This window comes from Heptranchias perlo, chromosome 38 (assembly GCF_035084215.1).
Source record: "Heptranchias perlo isolate sHepPer1 chromosome 38, sHepPer1.hap1, whole genome shotgun sequence".
Taxonomy (NCBI): domain Eukaryota; kingdom Metazoa; phylum Chordata; class Chondrichthyes; order Hexanchiformes; family Hexanchidae; genus Heptranchias; species Heptranchias perlo.
In genome coordinates this window covers 19,860,697-19,883,958 of record NC_090362.1, presented here as the reverse complement: position 1 = coordinate 19,883,958, position 23,262 = coordinate 19,860,697, and the positions used below count along the sequence as shown (strand labels likewise).

General features: G+C 40.0%; 1 protein-coding gene across 1 annotated transcript in view; it reads right to left on the bottom strand.

The window, feature by feature from the left end:
- Nucleotides 1-3,553: 3,553 nt before the first annotated feature.
- The window catches only part of LOC137304844 (secretory carrier-associated membrane protein 5-like), a 62,960-nt gene continuing 43,251 nt past the window's right edge, over nucleotides 3,554-23,262 (bottom strand). The window contains exons 5-7 of the mRNA XM_067973635.1: nucleotides 21,790-21,891; nucleotides 16,172-16,289; nucleotides 3,554-9,627 (exon numbers count right to left, since the gene is read on the bottom strand). Coding sequence (XP_067829736.1) covers nucleotides 9,430-9,627; nucleotides 16,172-16,289; nucleotides 21,790-21,891 — 418 coding nt within the window. The 3' untranslated portion in view covers nucleotides 3,554-9,429. The remainder of the gene's footprint in view (nucleotides 9,628-16,171; nucleotides 16,290-21,789; nucleotides 21,892-23,262) is intronic.

Sequence of the window (23,262 nt, the reverse complement as noted above, 5' to 3'; positions counted from 1 at the left end):
GAGCTGCACTCATCCAGGCAAGTGGAGAGTATTCCATCACACTCCTGACTTGTGCCTTGTAGATGGTGGTAAGGCTTTGGGGAGTCAGGAGGTGAGTCACTTGCCGCAGAATACCCAGCCTCTGACCTGCTCTTGTAGCCTCAGTATTTATATGGCTGGTCCAGTTAAGTTTCTGGTCAATGGTGACCCCCAGGACGTTGATGGGGGATTCGGCAATGGTAATGCCGTTGAATGTCAAGGGGAGGTGGTTTGACTCTCTTGTTAGAGATGGTCATTGCCTGGCACTTATCTGGCACAGATGTTACTTGCCACTTATCAGCCCAATCCTGGATGTTGTCCAGGTCTTGCTGCATGCGGGTACGGACTGCTTCATTATCTGAGGGGTTGTGAATGGAACTGTACACTGTCAATCATCAGCGAACATCCCCACTTCTGACCTTATGATGGAAGTAAGGTCATTGATGAAGCAGCTGAAGATGTTTGGGCCTAGGACACTGCCCTGAGGAACTCCTGCACCAATGTCCTGGGACTGAGATGATTGGCCTCCAATAACCACTACCATCTTCCTTTGTGCTACATATGACTTCAGCCACTGGAGAGTTTTCCCCAATTCCCATTGACTTCAATTTTACTAGGGGTCCTTAATGCCACATTTGGTCAAATGCTGCCTTCACAAGGGCAGTCACTCCCACCTCACATCTGCAATTCAGCTCTTTTATCCATGTTTGGACCAAGGCTGTAATGAGGTCTGGAGCTGTGGGTCCTGGCAAAACCCAAACTGCGCATGGGTGAGCCGGTTATTGGTAAGTGCCATTTGATAGCACCGTCGACACCTTCCATCACTTTGATGATGATTGAGAGTAGACTGGTGGGACGGTAATTGGCCGGATTGCATTCATCCTGCTTTGTGTGTACAGGATGTACCTGGGCAATTTTCCACTTTGCCGGGTAGATGCCAGTGTTGTAGCTGTACTGGAACAGCTTGGTGAGAGGTGCAGCTAGTTCTGGAGCAGAAGTCTTCAGGACTACAGCCAGGATGTTGTCGGGGCCCTTAGCCTTTGCAGTATCCACTGCACTCAGCCGTTTCTTGATATCACGTGGAGTGAATCGAATTGGCTGAAGACTGGCTTCTGCGATGGTGGGGATATCGGGAGGAGGCAGAGATGGATCATCCACTTGGCACTTCTGGCTGAAGATGGTTGCAAATATTTCAGCCTTGTCTTTTGTACTCACATGCTAGGCTCCGCCATCATTGAGGATGGGGATGTTAGTGGAGCCTCCTCCTCCCATTAGTTGTTCAATTGTCCACCATTCATCCAAAACTCTGCTGTCTGCATCCTAACTCGCACTAAGTCCCGTTCAACCATCACCCCTGTGCTCGCTGACCTGCATTGGCTCCCAGTCCAGCAACGCCTCGATTTTAAAATTCTCATCCATGTTTTCAAATCCCACCGTGGCCTCGCCCTTATCTCTGTAACTTCCTCCAGCTCTACAATCCTCCGAGATCCCTGCGCTCCTCCAATTCTGGCCTTTTCCGATTAAAATTGGGGATGCACTCCACCTTTGGCGGCCGTGCCTTCAGCTGCCTTGGCCCCAAGCTCTGGAATTCCCTCCCTAAACCCCTCTACCCCTCTCTCCCCTACTTTAAATCTCCCTCTTTGACCAAGTTTTTAGGCATCTGTCCTGATATGTGGCTCGGGGTCAAACTTTGTTTGATAATCGCTCCTCTGAAGTACCTTGGGACATTTTATCATATTCAAAGCGCTTTATAAATGCAAGTTGCTGTTATTGAGATTAAATGCACCTTTTGGTGATGTTGGGTAGATAAACTCAATCTGGGAGACTAATTTTTGATAGTATATTATTTTATTAAGGATATCAAGGCAGGGGAATTGAATGCTTTTGCATTTGATCACCGTAATGGTCAGATCAGGTAGCATGGCCAGACACAAATTCTAATCTGACCCAACATGGTTTTTAACTGTAGCCTCAAGTCCATCTGTAATTGGAACAGTGTGCCATTTCCAAATCGCCATCAGCTATTTCCATGGTCTCCGAGTCATATTGTCAATTTAAGTATCAATAGATGCTGAATTATTAGGCAGTTAAAGCTGTGGACTCAGTCTGATGAGGAACTAGGTTGAGCCTGCCAAAGTTCACCGTAAAATAACCACTCAAACTAGAAGGCAGCTTGGTCACAATGACATTTTTCTATGAACTGATGTTGAGGGACTGAAAATTAAGAACCTCTACATTTTAACAGTCATGAAAATACTTAAGTATTTCTTGCATGAATTATTGTCACGTTCAGGAGCCATTATAAAAATGTGTTAAATATTTCTATTCAATAGCAGCATTTCACGCATACAGGTTAATTGGTTGTATAGCAGTTGAGTGCGTCAAAAGCTTGTTCCCTCTCTGTACTACAGCAAATACTGATGTCAACTAAATATTTCATTTTGGAGGGATTTTTTTCAAAATGTTTAACATGGAAGGTCCAAAAATATTGACAATGGGTTTGAAGCACTATCTAGACTTTCAAAATATGTAACTGAATTGCTCTATGGGTTGGCTGGCTAAGTCTTCTGCTTGTATTTAGCATCACAGATCATATAGGTCCAGAAGGAATGGCAATTTGCGCAGCTTAAAGTCAGTGATCATTCCAAGAAAAAGTTTATCTAAAGTAGCTGTTTGTGGGACCGTGCAGTGTGCAAATTGGCTGCCGTGTTCCCTACATTTCAACAGTGACTACACTTCAAAAGTACTTCATTAGTGTAAAATGTTTTGGGCCGTCCTGAAGTTGTGAAAGGTGCTATATAAATACAAGTTTGTTCTTTTCTTCCTATATTAGTCAACCACGTAGTGTGGCACTGGAGTCCCACGTAGGCCAGACTGGATAGAGGTGCCAGGTTCCTTTCCCTGAAGGAAATGTGAACCAGTGGGTTATGATGACAATCTGGCAACTTTCATGATAATTTTTTTTAAATATTGAATTCAATTTTACAACTTGCCATGTTTGGAATCAAACTCACAAGCTTTGTATTGCTAGTCCAGTACCATAACCACTTTTTTGTGCCAAATCAATAGTGGCTTTGTTTACTAAGAGTTCAAATGCAGTCAAACATGAAGCACATTAACATCAATCTGGTCAGCTTCAAATGATGTCTTTAAACAGAAGACACCACAGGAATTTTTAGACACTCGTTTAAACAATGTATAAAACACTCCACTAAGCATTGGTTTGGGTAAAGACTTGCTTACCTCTACACAAGATTAAAAAAAGAGAAAAGGCACAGACATTTCCTTCTTTATAATATTGAAAAAAAATGAATTTCAAGACACTAACATCTGATAAAGGAACTCCAGTACTGTACCCCAACTTGCAAATAGTAGTGACAGGCAATTCCTAATTAGGTCAGCTACTGGGACCATTAAATGATTATATTGAAGACAGGTGTACGTATATTTGTATTGATGGAGTCATATTGTTCTGGTGAGATGCGAGTAAGAATTTGCAACACTCAAGTTCAAAGACAGAACAAGATAGCCAAGCTGAGTTTTACCATTTATTTCTCCAGAATGACATTGACACATTGACGTACTGGAATGACAGTGATATAATTTCTCAATAGGAAAAAAGGTAGATACTCCATTTTGAAGAATTACTGTACTGTAAAAAGTGATAAAACAATACAGACAAAACTTTCTACATAGCGTAAGGTATCAGCAGAGCAGCTATTAAATAACACAGAAACAGTGACAATTCTTTAGCTGTTTTTGCAGAAATGTCCTTTTCTAAGTTGTAGAGGGATTGGTTAACAGACTGCACTGTGCGGTCCCTTTGGAGTTGAACTGTGCCAAACTACTACCAGGACTACTGTAAGTGAACCTCCAACTGACCAAAAGAGAAGTATCAGGGTCAATAGGGGGACACATTCCAAAGTGTTTGCACACGCTTAGGACTTAAAAGAAACAGAATACAGGCTCCTATAGCCATGTTATACCAACCTAGCTCAAATTATTATTCGTAAGATACTGGATATCAATACTGAATTAATTCTAATGCCTTGACTACATCACCAAATTAAACTCCAAAAGTCATTAGAGATATAACTTTCCATATACCTCAATACACAGCAGCATCCTAATGAAGATTAATATCTCGTTACTTTGTTAAATATATTTACAAATTTGCAAGTGCTTCTGGATGGTGAAAAATGGTACAGATGAACGGCCAACATTACTCACTGTAACTCTGTAGATATGGCAGCTCACATTTCTCAAACTGCAAAGTATTTTTTACATAATGGCTACATTTTTCATTTTGTGTCATGATTTTCTACATTAAGTTTATTTACTCTAACACAACCCTCTGCTTGGGGTTAACCCATATTTAGATTTCAATTACTCAAACTGAGCTTTTCACAATTTGCAACATTTAATAACTAGTTACCAACATGCCATGATCTGTAGGTAACTGGTAGTGAGGAAAAAAAAACATTCCTAGATCCTGCCTTTCAAAATCAATTGGAATTGGTACCTTTAAAATAGCCTTTACAATGATAGCTTTACGCTGTTGAACAAAGTTGGCAATGTGAAGTCCATCTTAAAAGAAACTGACTGCAATGGCACTTAAAAGCAAGAGAGTCATAAAAAATGCCCCTTGGGACTAGAGCTAAGCAAGTTAGTTGCTCAATTTAAACTGGTTCACCAAAAAAAACCTTAACTGTAAGCAGCTTCACCAATCACAATGTCATTGTTTTACAGTGTGTTGAGATCCCTGATGCAAAATATTGCCTTTCCTGGACTCAAATTTATAATTAGGTTTAAACAATTTAAAAAAAAAGTTGAACTGATTATAACCAAGGAAAAAAGGTAAAGCCATCACTGAGTTACTGAAGGTTCACATCTGGGCAGCACTCGGGAATAGGGAGTACGCAGCGCAAAAAGACACATGCATTATCACCGAAAATAAACAGAACCGATTGGCACAGCTACTGAGCAAATTAAAAGCATTAAAAAATAAAGAGAGAACATTCATGTGATTTTTTTTCTTAAAGAAAGCTTAATATAAAAAGAACTGTAATTAATGCTATATATACAGAATAGGTCAGTAAAATTATACTGCATCAAACTGCAAGGTGCATCAGATTTTAGTTCAAATTAACTTATTTTTATTGCATAGGGATGGGTCATACAATTCCAACACAGGCCTGTTACACTGTCACGGCTTCTTCAGAAAACATAAAAATGGTAATATTTACACCTCAAAGCTCAGCGGGTATTTGAAAGGATATATTCTGACATACTTGGTGCATAAAGAAAGAAAATAAATAAGGTAATCAGCACAGGGGCAACCCGTTTGGTTAAATTCTCTGAGTTTGGGCCGGCAGTGGGGTACCTTGCCCGCCACAAGTGTTTATCGGAAAATTGCAACACCCTGCTTATCCATCCACTGAATTCTGTGGGGGGAAAGTGTACAACTAATGTGCTGGTGATTTTCTGATACCCACCGGCAACAGGTAAGGTATCTCATCGCCAGCACAGACTCGAGAAACTTTACCCCATTGTGTCTACAATTAGGCACCTTTGAAGTGTTTTCTTTTAGGTGCGGAATGAAAAGATTCTTGCCTCCAGGCACCCTTCAGCTATGGCGGCAAATAGTTACCGACAGCAGCTATGCCAAATCCTCTCCATCATCACTTTGGTTAAGTTATTTTAAATGCAGAAAAACAACTCAAGTTAATGTGTGGTTTACAGCAGATTCTAAATTCATGTGGCAAATCCAATTATTTGAAGATAAAACACACACACAAAAAATAATAGCTTTTCTCTACAGTCTACTGAGTTAGCCAATAGCTCCTGTCTTTTTTGCAGGATATTGAGGTGCCAGAAGGCAACAGTCACTTGGTCCTAGTGATAAATAAATGGCTTCATACAGACATAAAACGTTTCATCCAAGTAAGTACATTCTAAGCAGTCATATATGCACATCTTAAGATTCTGTAACAAAACAGAACCAATGTAATCCCCCTGTAGTTAAGGGATAACAATGAGAGAAATGCATTAATTTTTAATTACTACACAGCATAATGTTCTGTGCCAAGGGTGAAACAAAGTACTTGAACTAATTCTGAAGTACATTAAAGAGGGCAGTCAATATTAGGAATTTTTAGGCAAGAATTTCTGCATATAATCAAGTAGCAGTTAGTGTTCGAACAAATAGTGACCACCATTGAAGTCTATTGTTATTTTCACAATAAAGAATATCTCACAATCACTTCGACTATTTACACCAAATCCTCAAAATTGATGAAATGGCTCTAAAAACCTTACTGTGAAACGTACCGTGAGCTGCATAATTTGTAAAGTTTATGTGCAGGAATTTCTGCTTTGTAAGCCAAAAGTGTTCAGCATTTATTTAACCATTACTCATTCCTATTATGTAATGGAGAGCGTCTATCTTTTACTTAAATGTAGTTATGATCGAAGTGCTGCAAATTTTCAGGTCAGAATTGAGTGGCAGGTCCTCACAAAATACTATCCTGGATCATGAGCCCCATCTTTACAGACAAAACATTTTCTAAGTGCTAATATCTGAAAAATATAATTTGAACATTATTCCAGCATGCCAAATTCTGTTTAATGTTTTTTTTTCTTTAAAAGTGGTTTTGAGATAAATTTCAGATTTAGAAAGTAAGATAAAGTAGCCAGAGCAGAGGATATTGTTTTCAAGTAAATCCACTTCTTAAAAGCTGCATGTTGACAAGTTATGTACAATCAAGATACTGCTCTGAGTGTTTGAACCACATAGAGCACTATTCCTATAGCCCCCAGATAAAAGCAGGAAATCACAACAACCTCAGACAAAATGTGTGTGTAACCCAAAATAGCAGCGACAAACCAACTAGAACACATGCACCTACAGACGATTTACACGACTTGTACTAAACTCGCACAATCACCACAGCCACAGTTCAAATAAACAGCTTAAATACTCTTTTGTACACCTCCTATGCTCGATTCTAATTCACACAATAATTTTAACTTGGTTTCTTCTAATCTTAGATTATATTTAACATTATATAAAACTAATTCATCTTATGCCTCCTCCCAAAATGAACCGTTTTAGATTTGAACATCACAGTAGCTTTGCAAATAAGAATACTGATCAAGATTAATCTGGAAATTTGTAAAAGTCTGTAAATAAGCTGGAATGGGTGCACATTCTTGAATCAATTCCAAGCCAGTTTTTCTATTGCGTAGTACAAATGCTACAACAGACAGGTCAACTTTATAGGCTTAACCAGAGACCCTACAATTTTCAATAACTTCTCTGTGGCAGATAATAAAGAACTTAGAGGTTTTCCTCTTATTTGGTTTGATGGTGGATCTTAACTGTATTGAGTGGCCACATCTCAGTGTTCGATTCCATGTACAAGTATCACAAATGGTGTATGTTCGCTTGCTCCTCACATGTAGTTTTATGCCCCTGAACCTAACATGTTTCTGCCTCAAATACTGGTGAGTGCTGTTGCATTTCTTAATGGGTTAACAGACTTTAATGCAGATCATGAATTATTAGGGCTGAATCATGGATACGAAAATAAATTTCCACAGTTGACGACAGATTTGGAAATTAAATTGAAGCCTCAATTGGAAACTAAATTGATTTTCCCCTCCAAAATATGTAGAATGTAGATGCAAGAAAAGTTATGTTTATTGCTTGCAGTTGTATACTCAAGTCCCAAGTCCTATGTTTAATGTGTATTAGCCCCAAAGCCATCTTTTGCCCCAGAGTATCAGTAGTTCTCCAGGGCTTGCTCTTTCAGACCTATCTGAAGGAGCTACATGGGGTGGGGTGGAAGAGAGGAAAGAATGGCCAATAAAAACAATAGGGAAAGGAAGCAGCAACATCAATTATATATTTACTGACAGTTCTGTAATGAGTTGTGTTGCTACTCCCACTGTTCCTTTCGGAATCAAAAGCTTGTATGCTTTCTACAGACATGCAATATGTAGATACTTCAGAGTGCTATAAGCTAGAGAATATAAAAACTCAAAGTGAAACAAACCAAGAAAACAACAAGAACAGTTACAAATTAAATGACAACTAGCAATGCAGCAGCTAGGTTGAAAATTAATCTCCTGTGCACTGTGATTCAAAATCTCTGTAGCTATTACTGTTCCAGCCCACATGCAAGGCATAGCCTGCCTAAATTGCAAAGATGTAGTTCATCCAGACTCAAACCAAATTCCTGAGAGTTTAACAAGGACAGTGATCTCTTTTTAAAAAAAAATTACATGATCATGTTTGCAATTGAAGCATAATGCAAGAACACAAATTAAGAATCCAGAAGTCTTTCACATATAAACAGCACATAAATAATTGAAATCCATTAAACAAGCAGACTGGTTCCTTATATAAAAATTCTTCGAAATAAATCTCGCTCTAGCATGTGTACAGAATGGGGGAAGTCAATCGGGAACATAAGCAAATCAACCTTAATTTTCCTATGTGTTGTCTGGAATGTTAGCTCAATAAGTACTTTCGGAGTATTTGAATCACCAATATAGAACGGTTACAGATTTTGTTCAGCTTATTCCACAAATATCTGAAATTGAAGTGTTCTGTATAAACTTTAGTTTACAATAATCAGTACCAGCAATTGGCTTTGAAAGTTCAGAAGCTTGCCTACTGAAGGGTCTAATTAGGTTGGAGTGGAAGGAACATTTTTTTAAAAAATGCACGTATGTGAAATGATCAGAACCTAGTTTATGATCCATGGTGAGTTCAAGACTGACAGACTCCACCCTTTGGAGGTTGTGGACCTTACAGATACAAGTTAGATCGTTGTACAGCTACAAGTTATGATAAATGGATTTTGTCAAACTATTCTGGGGCCATTTGTTATTTAGTGCTATTACATTATCTCCACAATCTAGATAATACAATAAGCATTTTACAGAAGAGCCTTAGGGATAATCAAAATGTTGCTCTAAAATACATCACAACTAACATAATCAATGCTGGGAACATCACATGGGCAGAGAATTCTTCTGCAACCATCAAGAAAAAAACCTGATTACCTAGCATTGTGGTCTCGCATTCCTGTTATTAGGCTATCAGATATGACTTTTTAAGTATGTGTGCGTGCGTGATTTTTCTTTTTGCTTAAATTGGAAGTGACCTATATAATCACAAAACACTTTCAATATCAATTAACATCACATCTTTAAAAGGTATTTGCACATTGTTCTACAGCAACCACGGTTTCTGTTTCTACACCACAAATATTAGCCATTTTCAGAGAACAGAGCTCTAATCTCTGAATGATACATATGAAATAAAACACATTTTGCATTTCCCAACTGATCCTGAACCCAGGAGAGACTCTGTAAACTGGCGAGGTGCGTTAACGCAGGGGCTTACATCTGGTTGTTGTACGCGTAGTTGGGCGTGTCCGAATACTCTGTGTACTGCGGGCTTTGCACGGTCCCCTGCACTGCACCGACAGCGGCTTGCTGGGCTGCTTGCTGCACATGTGGGTTCTTCCACGCTCCTGTGGTCCATTCTTCTTGAGCCTTGCTCATGCTTCCTCCACTGCCGCGGTAATACCTGTGAACCTGGGGTTATAAATTATAAACTATAAGAAAAAATTATGACGATTGCAGCTAGTACTTCAGAAAAACAGATGCAAAATTACATGGAATTTACAGCACAGAAACAGGCCATTCGGCCCAACAGGTCTATGCCAATGTTTATGCTCCACACGAGCCTCCTCTCACCCCTCTTCTTTTAACCCTATCAGCATGTTGTTCCATTTCTTTCTCCCTCATGTACTTACCTAACTTCCCCTTAAAAGCATTTATGCTAATCTCCTCAACTACTCCTTGTGGTAGCAAATTCCACATTGTAACCACTCTCTGGGTAAGGAAGTTTCTACTGAATTCCTTATTGGATTTATTAGTGACTATCTTATACTTATGGCCCCTAGTTTTGGATTCCCCGACAAAAATAAAGTGAACGGCAGAAATAACGCTGGGGAATGGGGCAGAAATTTGCTACTAAAATTGATAAGATCGTACTGCATCACTGATCAGTTTACTGCAGCTGAGAGTATACTCATCTGGCAACAGAGCTTCTGATACTGATACTCAAAGACGGACTGAAGTATAGCTACGGCACAGTGGTGCTAATCTTCAGTTGTTTTTAAAAGGGCTTTCATCAAAGGCTGAAAAAAAAGCGTTTGATTTTCAGTCATTGACAGTTCTTTTAAAAAAGGTGCCATCACCTCCAAAATGGAGATCAGGAGCCTGGAGGAAAAAAACAAGAAAGGGAATTTAGAATTAGTCTTCTTTTTTAAAAAAAAACAGGAACAGTCTACGATCACAAATTACGTTAGATTTGAAAAAAATGAGTAAGACTAAAGTTAAAGCAATAAAAACAGGAAAGAGGAAAAACAGGAAGACAAAATAAAGGAAAAGGAAGATTGATATAGTGGGTAGAGCTACATACTGCAAAGTTCCATTAGTTTAAAAATGTGTTTGTAGTAATAAAGATACTACCAACATTTGGGTAATTTTAATGCATATTTATTTCAGCTGCACAGGGTGCAAACATTTCTCTGGACTTGCTGATAGTCTAAGAGATAACACAATAGCTTGCAAAAGTATGACTAATATTTGCACTGTGCATTATGTAGATTTGACCAAAACCCAATTTACTGTCCAAACTGCTGCTACATTTATTTTAACCAAAGCTCAGCTTGTGGTTACTTTTACCGCTGATAACCCATTGCAGCAAAATTCAAATAAATTAGTCTCAACTCTTCACACAGTATTTAGGAAAGTTAAAAAAATTCAAGCCAAGCAACCCAAGATGAAAGGAATAGGGAGACTGATACTGGCCATCTTAGCCTGTTCTATTTGTGCAGTTGGCAGCTGAACACAGTGATGTAATACCATAGCTACATGTTGTAACGACAGATGAGCAAACCAGCCTCACCTGGTTCTTTAGATTGGTTGCAATTTATTAAACAGAAAGTTCTTTAAGAGACAATCCTATTGTCTGCACTTTGCAGAAATGTAAAATGCATCTCAACTGCAGTCAGTCAACAGTGAAGTGTGGGTTTGGACCCCTGCCAAAATGTTATGTTTGACTTGTTATTTCTTGTGCTCATGGGATAGGGGGTGTGGGAGAGAGAAGGTGATTACTTCAGGTCCAGATTTATCAAACATATCATCCTATAATCTTTCAACAAATCCAAAACAAGCCTCGACAGAACCAGCTGAGTTCAAAGGCAGTCACTTTTGACCTCCGCATTACACTCATATCTTCCCATTCGCCACACTGTCAATCTAATAGGCCTCTAAGCTGAATAAAGCTCCATGGAGGTCAACACTCTGGATAAGAGAGAAATTAGTAAAATGAGCAGATCTAAACTAAAGCAGGCTACTGCACTACTGCAGGATAACACGAGTATCCTCGACAACTACGAAGACTTTTACGTCGACATTGTAAACTGTAAACTTAAACTGAATTCGATACATCAGCATCTGAAGGGATTTAGCACAGTAAACAAGGAATCATTTGTAACAAACACACCATGGCTCATTAACTGCTGGAAAATAGCATCATAATTTTGGTGTCAAAAAGCCTCATACCCAGAACATGCAGCTTTACAGTTTGTGGACTTTACACCGAAAATTAATTACAGGACATGACATTTGTTTACATTGGTAATGTACACTAATGGTGTCTTAATCAAATCCAGAAAAAGTGACAGCTGCACTCACTAGTTCAACAATGTACAATTATTCTAATACTGTCATTAATCAAACACACACTGAACAGTTTCAGAATGCAAAAAGTCCCTGGCAAAATGAAGCTTCTGTTAACTTTTTTTTCTTTTCATGAAGTACAAAAGATTAACACTCACTTATCAGTTTAAAAACAGCATGTGACAAAAGTCTGGTTATTTCCCCAGACACTTGTACATTTAAATTTGGGTTCTGGAAGACACAGCTTAAATGGACTGCCACGTGCCGCACTCTCCTATTTACCTGCCTTCCTGCTGCTATCCCTAATCAAAGCCCACTGGAAACTGGAGACCCAATGCCTGATGACAACAAGGTTATGGAATCCAGCTCTGTGTCGAGGCAAGTGGAGATGCAAAAGCAGCCCACAGGACCAACAAAAATGTGGATCTCCGATGCTGTTGAGATTATGGGGGGCTCCTGCTTTACATCAGACTGTGCAGTCAACAGCACTTCTTCAATTCTCGGCTTTAATGTTCAAATGGGCCGCTTAATCTAAGATCAGGTTGACTCATGGATTTAATTAGCAGATGTTTTCTTTGATCAAAGAGTTCTGGTTTATTCCATTATAAATAACACTGATTCAATTAACTAACAAATCCAGTTCCTGTGCACATGCAAGGCTTTTTAGAATTTCAATAGACTGGATATTTCCCCTTTGCGGGTGTGCAGATCAGACTTCTAGATTAATGGGAAATTCGATATACATTTGATTTATCATCACAGTCTCCTAAATTAATCGGTAAAATGCTTGAGATGTTGTTTGATTTGAAATAGGAAAGAAAACAGCGAGCTTCCCAGAAGTGTACATTTTGAAACCTATGGAACGGAGGGAGCAATTCTTTTGAAAGTGTTTGAGAAAACTGAGGTTATGTACTAACCTACTGAACCTGTCCAAACAATATACTAGCCAAAAGTCACCATTAACAGAACCCAGCTGAATGTGATTAAGCAGTTCATGTGTATGGCTGTCTCCAATGATAAATAATCGACCAAGAGATTACCAGCAATATTTTGAAAATAAGTGTGTTCTTCAGATGTCTCAAGAAGCAGATATCTGATCAGCATAACAAAATGATGCAGACCAAACTCAATCAAACAGCTCCCCCCGCCCCAAGCCTGTTATATGGCTGAGAGTTTTGGTATCTGCAAGGGCAGAATATAGAAAAGGATGCATTTCCTGTTCAGGGGATAAAGGTCTGCTTATGAGAGTAGCTGTTAGGCCATTGAGAAAGATGAAACAAAAACCTTTCAAATTAACATAACAGTTAGCTTTAATATCTTTTGCCGCTGCCTTTGTATGAATACTTTTGTTTCCAACAATGATTGCTGATCAGGAGAATTTGGTCTGGAAAAGTTACTAAGGCAGACAGTGCAAGGGAGCTGAATTAACATTCCTAGATATGGTCAATAATTCTACATGCTTCAATGATCATTTTATCTTTGTACATTAATCCACCTTCCTCATACTGTCACACTCACTCACTTTTCCAAGCCAGTTCCCTTTCAAAATTATCAGTACGTGCTATTTAAACAAAAATGTTAACCGGAGAGTGTTTTGGATTTTCTCCCATTATCTTATCTACCCAGCCATCAACCACCACCAAGCATGCAGATATTCAAACTTCTTACTTTACTGTACCCAATCTGCCAATGAAATCCCCATCCATGCCGTTGTCACCTCCAGACGTGAATACTCCAAAGCTCTCCCGACTGGCCTCCCATGTATCGCCCTATTTTTCAGCTCATTCAAAAATCTGCTGCCCATATCCTATCCTACACCAAATCCCGTTCACCCATCACCACTATCCTCACTGACCTATAGTGGCTCCTGGTCCACTAATACTTCAAATTTAAAAATGTCATCCTCATGTTTAAATCCCTTCATGGCCTCTCCCCTCCCCACCTCTGTAACATCCTCCAGCCTACAACCCCCTCCACTGTTATCTGTTCCTCCAACTCTGGCCTCTCGTGCATCACTCCTCCCTCACCCCACTATTAGTGCTGTGCCTTCAGCCACCTGGGCGCCATGCTCTGGAATTTCCTCCCTAAACCCCTCCAACTCTCTACCTCCCACTCCTCCTTAAAACCAACTCTTTCACCAAGCTTTTGATCACTCCTCCTAATATCTCCTTCTTTGGCTCAGCAACCATTATTTTTGATTTAAGCCTCTGTGAAATGGCTTGGGAAACTTTAAAAAAAAATTGTTCATGGGATGTGGGCGTCACTGGCAAGGCCAGCATTTATTGCCCATCCCTAATTGCCCTTGAGAAAGTTAAAAGCACTATATAATTGCAAGTTGTTGCTTCAAGCCCTCTGTCAATTTAGGATGTTTCGACTTGGCTCAGTACTCTGGCCTCTGGGTCAGAAGGTTGAGAGATGAAATCTCATACCAAGGTTTGAGCTCTAATCTAGGTTAACACTCCAATGCAGTGCTAAAGAAAGACTTGCATTTATATCGTACCTTTCATGACCTCAGGATGTCCCAAAGCGCTTTACAGCCAATAAAGTACTTTTGAAGTGTAGTCAATGTTGTAATGTAGGGAAACATGGCAGCCAATTTGCATGAAGCAAGGTTCCACAAACAGCAATGAGATAATGGCCAGATAAGGGAATCCAGTGCTAGGGAATTGGATAAATACCTGGGAGAAAAAATTTACAGAGCTATGGGGAGAGCAGGGGAATGGGACTAATTGGATAGCTCTTTCAAAGAACCAGCACAGCCACAATGGGCCGACTGGCCTCCTCCTGTGATGTACCTACGATGATACTACTAATGCCCGAGAAAGTGGATAACAAAACTGAACAGCTTTAAAGGCAATAAAATGATCAGATAAATGAAACGCCAGCGTTCTCAAAAATAACATTTCCCTTTCCTGTGCTAATTACACCATACTATCAGCTAGCATCTTAACATGGTCTTTTCCAACTGGACTCGTGCGTGCCCGGGTGGCCCTGGAGCGGGATCACCCGGTGTGTCCACTGATTCGCTTCAAGCAATTCGCAAGCGGTGGGCATCGCAGGACATACTGTGCTTGGTTAATAACCGAAACAATCATATTATAATTGCGCACATACTTTTAGTTTGTCTTGATTCAATTGTTTTAGTGGTACCTGCCTCATAGAGGGGGGTAGTTGTCAGCAATTGATGGGCTGTTTTGTGGCATTGGGGGAAACCTGATGTCATTTTGTTGGTCCAAACAAAATAGAGAAAAACAGTGCACAAAAAGGAGAAGTTAAGCATTCAAATTAATTTCTTGATATAGGGAGGTCCTCTAATGCTTCCTCATCTCCCTCTTTTAGGTGCTGCCTTTTCCTGCATTTGTGGTTTTCCCTTTTTATCTTTGGGATTCTTGGTTGGTTCAGCTTCCAAACCTGAAGTTCCGACTGTCTGAATCAACCTCTGGTGCAGCTTTTGTGCAACTTTCAGCAATACAAAGTCCAATGGTACAAAAACAAACTTAAGTATGTGACCAATTTTTCTTCTTCTGAAGTTTATATTATTAAAAATGATGCTCCCTGTGAAAAAGCACAACTATTACATAGCAGTGTGGAGGCAAATTGTGAACAGTTGTATTACAAATTAAATTGGAATACGGTACTGTGGAGAAGTACTCCCAAATCAGGGATAACAAAAGTGATTCATAACCGTTTCTGGGCTGCTCAAATAACTTGCTTTCAAAAAAAAACTTAGAATTCATTAAAATCTTAGGGGGGAATGCTTCCACTAGTTTTGGGGCCGGATTCGAAAGCAATCCGGGCAAAATCAGCTGAACCAGCGCAAAAGATTGAGGAATTTTAAACATAGGTGAGTTACGCCCAAAACCACTTACGTGTGTGTTTTCCATGATCTTTTACACTGGTTCAAGATTCAATTTGCCCGGATCAGGCCCCGTCCACAAAATTGGCCACGCTGCCAGGTCGACATCGCTTGATTCCGCCGATTGCCTAGTTCGGGAAGGCTCTTCAAATTGCACCAGTAGGCACGTTTTAAAAATAAGGCACCAGTAGGCATGTTTTAAAAGTTTTTTCATGTTAAAAAATATTTAAATTACTAAGGAACTGACTAATGTACACCAATGAAACTAATAAATGTTAAAGAAACGATTACTTTCTATTACATTGCCCGAGTGCACTGGTTCATGGAACATTTTAAGTTTGTGATTATGGAAATTAATTTTAGTGGAAACTTGAAGCATAACCTAACTGGCAGAATTTCAAGTACATTCAGGGGCGCAATTTCCCGATTGCACCCAAAGTGGAAACTCTTCCCCATTGTCCTTTGTCCGTGAACACTTAGCTTTGAGCAGCAGCAGGTGCCGAGGCTCCAGCCTAATCAAATGAGCTTTACCTTGGTCAGAGCGATGAAGGACAGCACAGCCACTGCTGTAAACATCACAGTCGGGATCAGCATCACGACAGCTGAGCCAACGTTTGTCCCAAAGAAGCCAATTGTAGCTATCCAGCCACTGTCGGGAGAAAATGACACACACATTAGCCTCAGTGAGAGAGTGCCAATAATTATTTTTTAAAGAAGTCACAGTAACCAGAACGATGCCCGTTGCATGAAATTGATACAGACTTTATATACCTCCTATACCCTAACTGTATCTTAAATGTAATTCATTTGTTGTGAAGTACTTTGGCACATCCCAATTACATGATAAGGTGCTACATAAATGTAACTTCATTATATCTCGAGCATTTGCAACTATGCTTTGACCAGTTATCATTTTGAAGATTCTGTTGACTTCCCAACATCTTCTGTAATGAATTAGTTTTCAAGCTTTAAGAGTGCATTTCCCGCAACACTATTGCATGATTTCAGGCAGTAGAGGGGTGACTGGCTCCCCAGCTCATCTCCCTGATCCATTCCACCGGCTCTCAGAAACCTGCCACCGCTTCTGGGATTTCACGTCAGAAGTGATGGCGGATGCTGCAAGTATCAGTCCATACTTCAGCCGATGTATTAAATTAGGCGTTAATAAGGGGACTAGGTCTTCCAATGTATTTCCCATCAGTGACAGCTTCGCAAAGTCCAACATCAGGAATACCAGTGCGTCTTCGCTATCAGAATGACAGTGCGTCCTTGGCATCCACCAAGGTGGTGAAAGGGGCAGGTTCAAAAACGCAAGGGCCCTCTTGCTTAGTGCCTTCAACGGTAGAAGAATTTGTTTGCTCTCCAGTTAGGGCCGCCGGCCACACCAAGCCACAGTAGGTGTGACAGCCATTTCCCTTCCTCCCAGCCGAGGCGTGTGAGGCAGCAGCGGCGCTGATATCACTGGGAGCACACTAACACCAAGCAAATCCAGCCCGCAATGTCAAATACAATAGATGCCTGATAAAAGGAACATCCCTTGTCATCCAAAACATTCCCTTTATGAAATCGTTCCCATTCGGGAAGTAGTATACTGTGTATGGAGAATAAATTGATACTCAAGAACATGTTAATAATTAACAGGTGCGCACGGTACCTTAGGTTATAGTAAATTTACAATAAGGATTAGCATCAATTTGGCTTAATTCACAGCAAAACTGAACAGGTCGGAATTAATTGTACTAACAAACAAGGTTTTTTTAAGCATTCTTCCTACAAACATGATAAATATTCTCCGGTAAGTTGTACTTTGTCCTACTCTTTACTCAAAATCGACTCACTACCCCCCCACCCCCTGTAATGTGGTGAGTAGTTTATTTACCACTACCTTTCCTTGGGAATAAAGCACATCTAACGGGTCTGTGTTTTAATAAGTGAAACCCCCATTGAATCCTCCATCTCCTCAAAGTTGTTCTTTAATTTAAAAAAAAAGAAACTGCCAATTTATAAGACGAGTCCTAGCAACACAAGCATCCATATCTAAAATATTATTTTTGTAGAGCTGGGATGCTAGAAAGGAATGGCTTTGAAAGCAGATGTTTAGTGCACGATGACAGGGTCTCCCGTTATTAGGCCATTAAAAATCTGTTAGATGTTTGTTGGCAGGATAATAGAGTACATCGGAGACCTTAATGCATGTGTATGCTGCTGGTTTAAGAATAGTGTGCAGAGAACTATTTAGAGGACTGAAGGGATATGGAAAGCACAACGCCTGATGATCACTATTAATGCACAATTAACAGATCACATACTTTGAGTTTTTGAGCTCTTAGAAAAAAGTAAGGCTGAAAATGTATTTTCCGTTGAGTTGAAATAAAATATTTTGCTCGGTCAGATACAGATGGGATCAAACATACCCTATTTACACTTCACAGAGACTTACAAAACCAGCTCTATACTTTAACCTCCAGGTCTTAAAGCTACGCCAGTGATAGGATGTTCAACAGAAGAACAAAAGAGGTCAAAAAAATGGTTCTTATCAGCCTGAACAACTGAGGCCTTCTGCTACCTTTAGTTCAATATTGGTTGGGGCAAAAAAGGATTACATGATGCATTCAGAACCCATTATGTGTGCATGTTTTTAATTTTCTTCTGCCACCCCGCCACCCCCCCCACAATTTCTCTCAGTGATGGAGAAACGTCACACTGGTATTGGGGGGGTGAGGGGAAGCGGGCCTCATACACTATTTAAATTTTTTTGACCTCACAACTTATAGCAATGGACAAACATCAGATCAGTTAGTATGAAGCCAATTAAAACTGACCAATGTCAGAGCTTAAGGTTCTTTCACTGGTTGCCATCTCATATGTTTTGAAAATTGCATACGGCAGTTCTAAACAGAGTACAATGCATTTAAATTCATGATGGTACATTCCATTACAGTGAGACTCAACTTTCAATGAGGCACAGATGGTGAATGGACAGTACATTCTTAATTGTTATGCAAGTAGAAACACTGGTGCAACAGTAAAATGATGTGGTACTATTTTTTTAAAATTATTCGTTCATGGGATGTGGGCGTCGCTGGCGAGGCCAGCATTTATTGCCCATCCCTAATTGCCCTTGAGAAGGTGGTGGTGAGCCGCCGCCTTGAACCGCTGCAGTCCGTGTGGTGAAGGTTCTCCCACAGTGCTGTTAAGATGGGAGTTCCAGGATTTTGACCCAGCGACGACAAAGGAACGGCGATATATTTCCAAGTCGGGATGGTGTGTGACTTGGAGGGGAACGTGCCGGTGTTGTTGTTCCCATGTGCCTGCTGCTCTTGTCCTTCTAGGTGGTAGAGGTCACGGGTTTGGGAGGTGCTGTCGAAGAAGCCTTGGCGAGTTGCTGCAGTGCATCCTGTGGATGGTACACACTGCAGCCACAGTGCGCCGGTGGTGAAGGGAGTGAATGTTTAAGGTGGTGGATGAAGTGCTAATCAAGCGGGCTGCCTTAACCTGGATGGAGTCAAGCTTCTCGAATGTGTTTGGAGCTGCACTCATCCAGGCAAGTGGAGAGTATTCCATCACACTCCTGACTTGTGCCTTGTAGATGGTGGAAAGGCTTTGGGGAGTCAGGAGGTGAGTCACTCACCACAGAATACCCAGCCTCTGACCTGCTCTTGTAGCAACAGTATTTATGTGGCTGTTCCAGTTAAGTTTCTGGTCAATGGTGACCCTCAGAATGTTGATGGTGGGGGATTTGGTGATGGTAATGCCATTGAATGTCGAGGGGAGGTGGTTGGACTTTCTCTTGTTGGAGTATTCCATCACACTCCTGACTTGTGCCTTGTAGATGGTGGAAAGGCTTTGGGGAGTCAGGAGGTAAGCCACTCAATGAAACCCATATTCATTTATGTAAAGCTGGGCAAACCCCTAATCAATAGCTAATGTTGAGAATGTTCTCTGAAACATCCTGTATCCCTCTTAACAAGTCTTCTAAAACGAAGAATCAATATCTGAACATGAAAAGTTTGAGAAAACAGCATACAAAATAGTGCAGATAAAATGAATATTTCAGAAGGACGTGGTTACTGTGACAGTAATGTAAATTAAATCTGTCAATTCATCATCTCCCATTTGAACAAATCTACCAGGGTTTCATAGATCAGAACATGATTAGCTTGTGTCATTTTACTCATTAAAGCTGTTCTGCTGCTCTGTGGTTATTTTCCCAATAACAGGTCCTAGCAGTACTTACCCAGGAGTGGGTACTTAGAGGGAGCTGGAAAAAAAATCATTCTGATATTTACACTGGAATGTTTGGTTCCAGCATTTTTAAACTGAAGCCCACAACTATGCAGCATAATACTCAGCAATACAAACTCCTGTCACATTAATATGTGCCACCTAAATCCTTTTTTATTTAAATAAAAACACTGAGTCAGATTCAACTTATGAGTTCTGATGCCTTGTATGAGTTTCTTTTAATATAAATGAAACTTACTGCAATCTACGCATTATTTAATTCCTTCAGAAGAAAGTACATATCAAACAAGGCAAGTTAAATTGCAATGAATATTATTTCAATTTCTTTAGTTTTTAAAATACTGTTCAGACATGTGAATTTCAGTGGGTTAAATTACAGTCATTATTAGATCGAAGATATGAAATTTGGAGTCCAGTGTTTCCACAAGGTGCTTAACAGTTAAGGAAACTGAAATGTTAAGCTGATCAAACTTTTTTGCAACCTCTCTTAACCCGAACAGCGGTATAACACAGCAAATTCACAATAACCACCTATTTACACATGCTTCAAATTTCAAAAAGGAGTCAACTGAACAGCCGCGACTTTGCAGATCATAAAGTTTGGACACCGCTATAGTTTCCTCAAATGTCATTCTTTCTTCCTACCTCCCTCCCTCCCGCCCACAATGATGGATGGGAAGCAGTGGCGGCAGACACAATTTCTCAAATGGTTTCGAGGAGAGTCCTTAACTTGGCAGCAATGGCAGGACAGACAAAAATCGCTGGGTCATCACATCCAGTAAGTTGTAATTGTCATCTTGGCACCAGTGCCTTCACTACTTTGTATGAACTGAATAGCTTAAGCAGTGTCAAGTTCCCTGGTTTACGATGGAAGCAATATCTTAGCACAACAGTCAAATTGCTAGGAATAATTTAAAATTTGTGGGTAACAGCTTTGTCCCATTGACTCGAAATATTAAAGGTTCCAAATTTGGGAACAGGGTTAACTTATTAGGTCAGCGACCTACACCGTGGACAGTTCTGGATATTATTAGGGAAGCTGGACTGCTGCAAAGTGCAGTCGCCAAGATACACCTAGGGGTCTTTGGATTATTGGCAATTTTGTATCTCTTTATAGAGCAGCTGCTGTTCATGATAAAATGACAGGGAGGACACCACCTCTGTCTGAAACTGTCTTTAGCATGAAAGAAATATTTCTAGCTGAAATAAATTCCTATCCTCTGGGTAATTGAGAAATATAAAACTTACCCTTGTTGATATTGAAAGTATTAACATATGATCCAACTCTACGGCAGTAATCAACTGTTTGCCTTCACAACAACTTGAATTTATATAGCACTATTAATAACCATAACCTAGAAGGTTATGCTGATAGGATTAGATGAAGAGGGGTGGGAGGAGGCTCATGTGGAGCACAAACAGTTGGGCCAAATGCCGTTTCTGCGCTGTACATTCTACGTAATTCTATGTAGTGAAATATCCCAAGATGTTTCACAAACGGGGTCAGGTGCAAGCAAAAGTAAGGGACAAGTCAGGAGAGGTGAGCATAGGTGTGGTGGAAGAAGTGGGTTTTAAGGAGGCTTTTGAAGTTGAGGGAAGGTGCAGCAAGGAAGTAAAGGTTTGGAGGAGAATTCTAGAGTGTGGGAACAAAATGGCAGAAGTGCACAGTAATTTAGAGTTAGTAAACTAGAGTCCTCCATGACTTTTTCAGTGATAGCCAACTAAGATTCCAACATCTAAAACTTTGTAGCCCATCTAATAATTGGGTAGCCTCTGGGTACTTAGCTCTGAATAGAGCCCCTTGATTGCCATACTCTTAACCTGAGTGGCAGAAAATGCCAGCACTATTTAGGTCTTCAGTACCATATATACTACAATTTGTACAAGAAGGAATTGATTCTTACCAGACTCCCCAGCCAGGAATTCCCACTGCTTGAATAATGCTGATCACCAGCTGGGCCATAAACGTGAAGAAGAATGCCATAAAATTGAATGAACTATCTGACCTAAAGGTGAGGATAGAAGGCATTTTCAGTCAAACATTGACTAGCTCTGGCAGCTTTACAATAAAATATCCTGTTTATGCCTAACTATACATTGATCTCCAACGATATTCAACAGCTGGATCAAAAAGGGTCAGCGCTGAATTAAAACACAATTTTAAAATGTTTATTTGAAATACTATTTAAGAAGTGGAAAACGTAATCAAAATACTGCAGCAGCAGTCATTGAGAAGGGCCAGGAAGCTGAGCAAGAACATGATTAGCTTTAAATTCAAATCAAAGCAAAGCCAGACTATTAAACGTAGGCTGTCTTGCTCACCTAAATATTACTGTTCTTTATTTAACCAATTATGTTTTAAGATTGCTTAATCAATTAAAATGCCGATGAACCCTGACGTGGATAGTAAATAAAGGTTGATTTTGCCAGCCTATACATAGAGATTGTACATACAAAACTCGCACTCTATAGAAACCTAGTTTCACATCTCAGTTTTATTTTCATTTATTATGGTACTGGATAACAAAATACTCCGTTTCTGCATTTAAAAAAAACACCTGGGAAGAGTGAAAGTAAGTTACCGTCGATTTAGTGGAGATGGTCTCCCACCTCCTTTTCAAAAAGGGAGTAACATTTGTAGCTAGCTTTGAAATTAAGAGTGATCTGGTATGTGCATGTGTTAAATTAAAATGAGCATACTCAAATCAGAGCAGCCAACAGCAACTCAGCTACATTGGAGCATCTTGTGGAGCAGAGTGTACCAGCTTGACAGTGAAGGGAGGAGGGTGGGGAGGAGAACAGAAAAAACTGTGAGGGTCAGTCCCACCCAGCAGAAATGTTGACAATTATGGAGTGGAACTGATCGACTCAGCACCACAGCTGAGAGAGGGAGTGTAGCAGCATTAGCGGAAAATAAGCAAAGATTATAGTTTTGAAAATATTGCCTAGACAGTCCTCCTCCTAAACAAGATTAAATTGGTTTGGGGCTTTTATGCTTTTTCATATCGATTCCATTTGTTTCCTGTAATAAAAGCCTGCATACAGATGAGGACATCTGGCACTTTTTGGCATTAAAATTAGTGTGCCATCAACAACAATTCTGGCAGTGTGAACTGCATCTCTAGAACATAATTTCAGGCGAAGAAATAATCCCACTGCATGACCCAAGATAAGAAAAATGTGACTCAATTAATATGGCATTGTGTGTCCTCAGCCAAATAAAAATGGAAATAGAAAGCACACAGGAATAGAGTTAGACATGCATCTGAAGCCCCACTGACATGGAGGTTCTACTAACCAGTACAGAAAATAACAGTGAAAAGTAATTTAATCAGCCGAGTACTGTGGTAATTTTCCACTCGCTGTATACAAGTAAC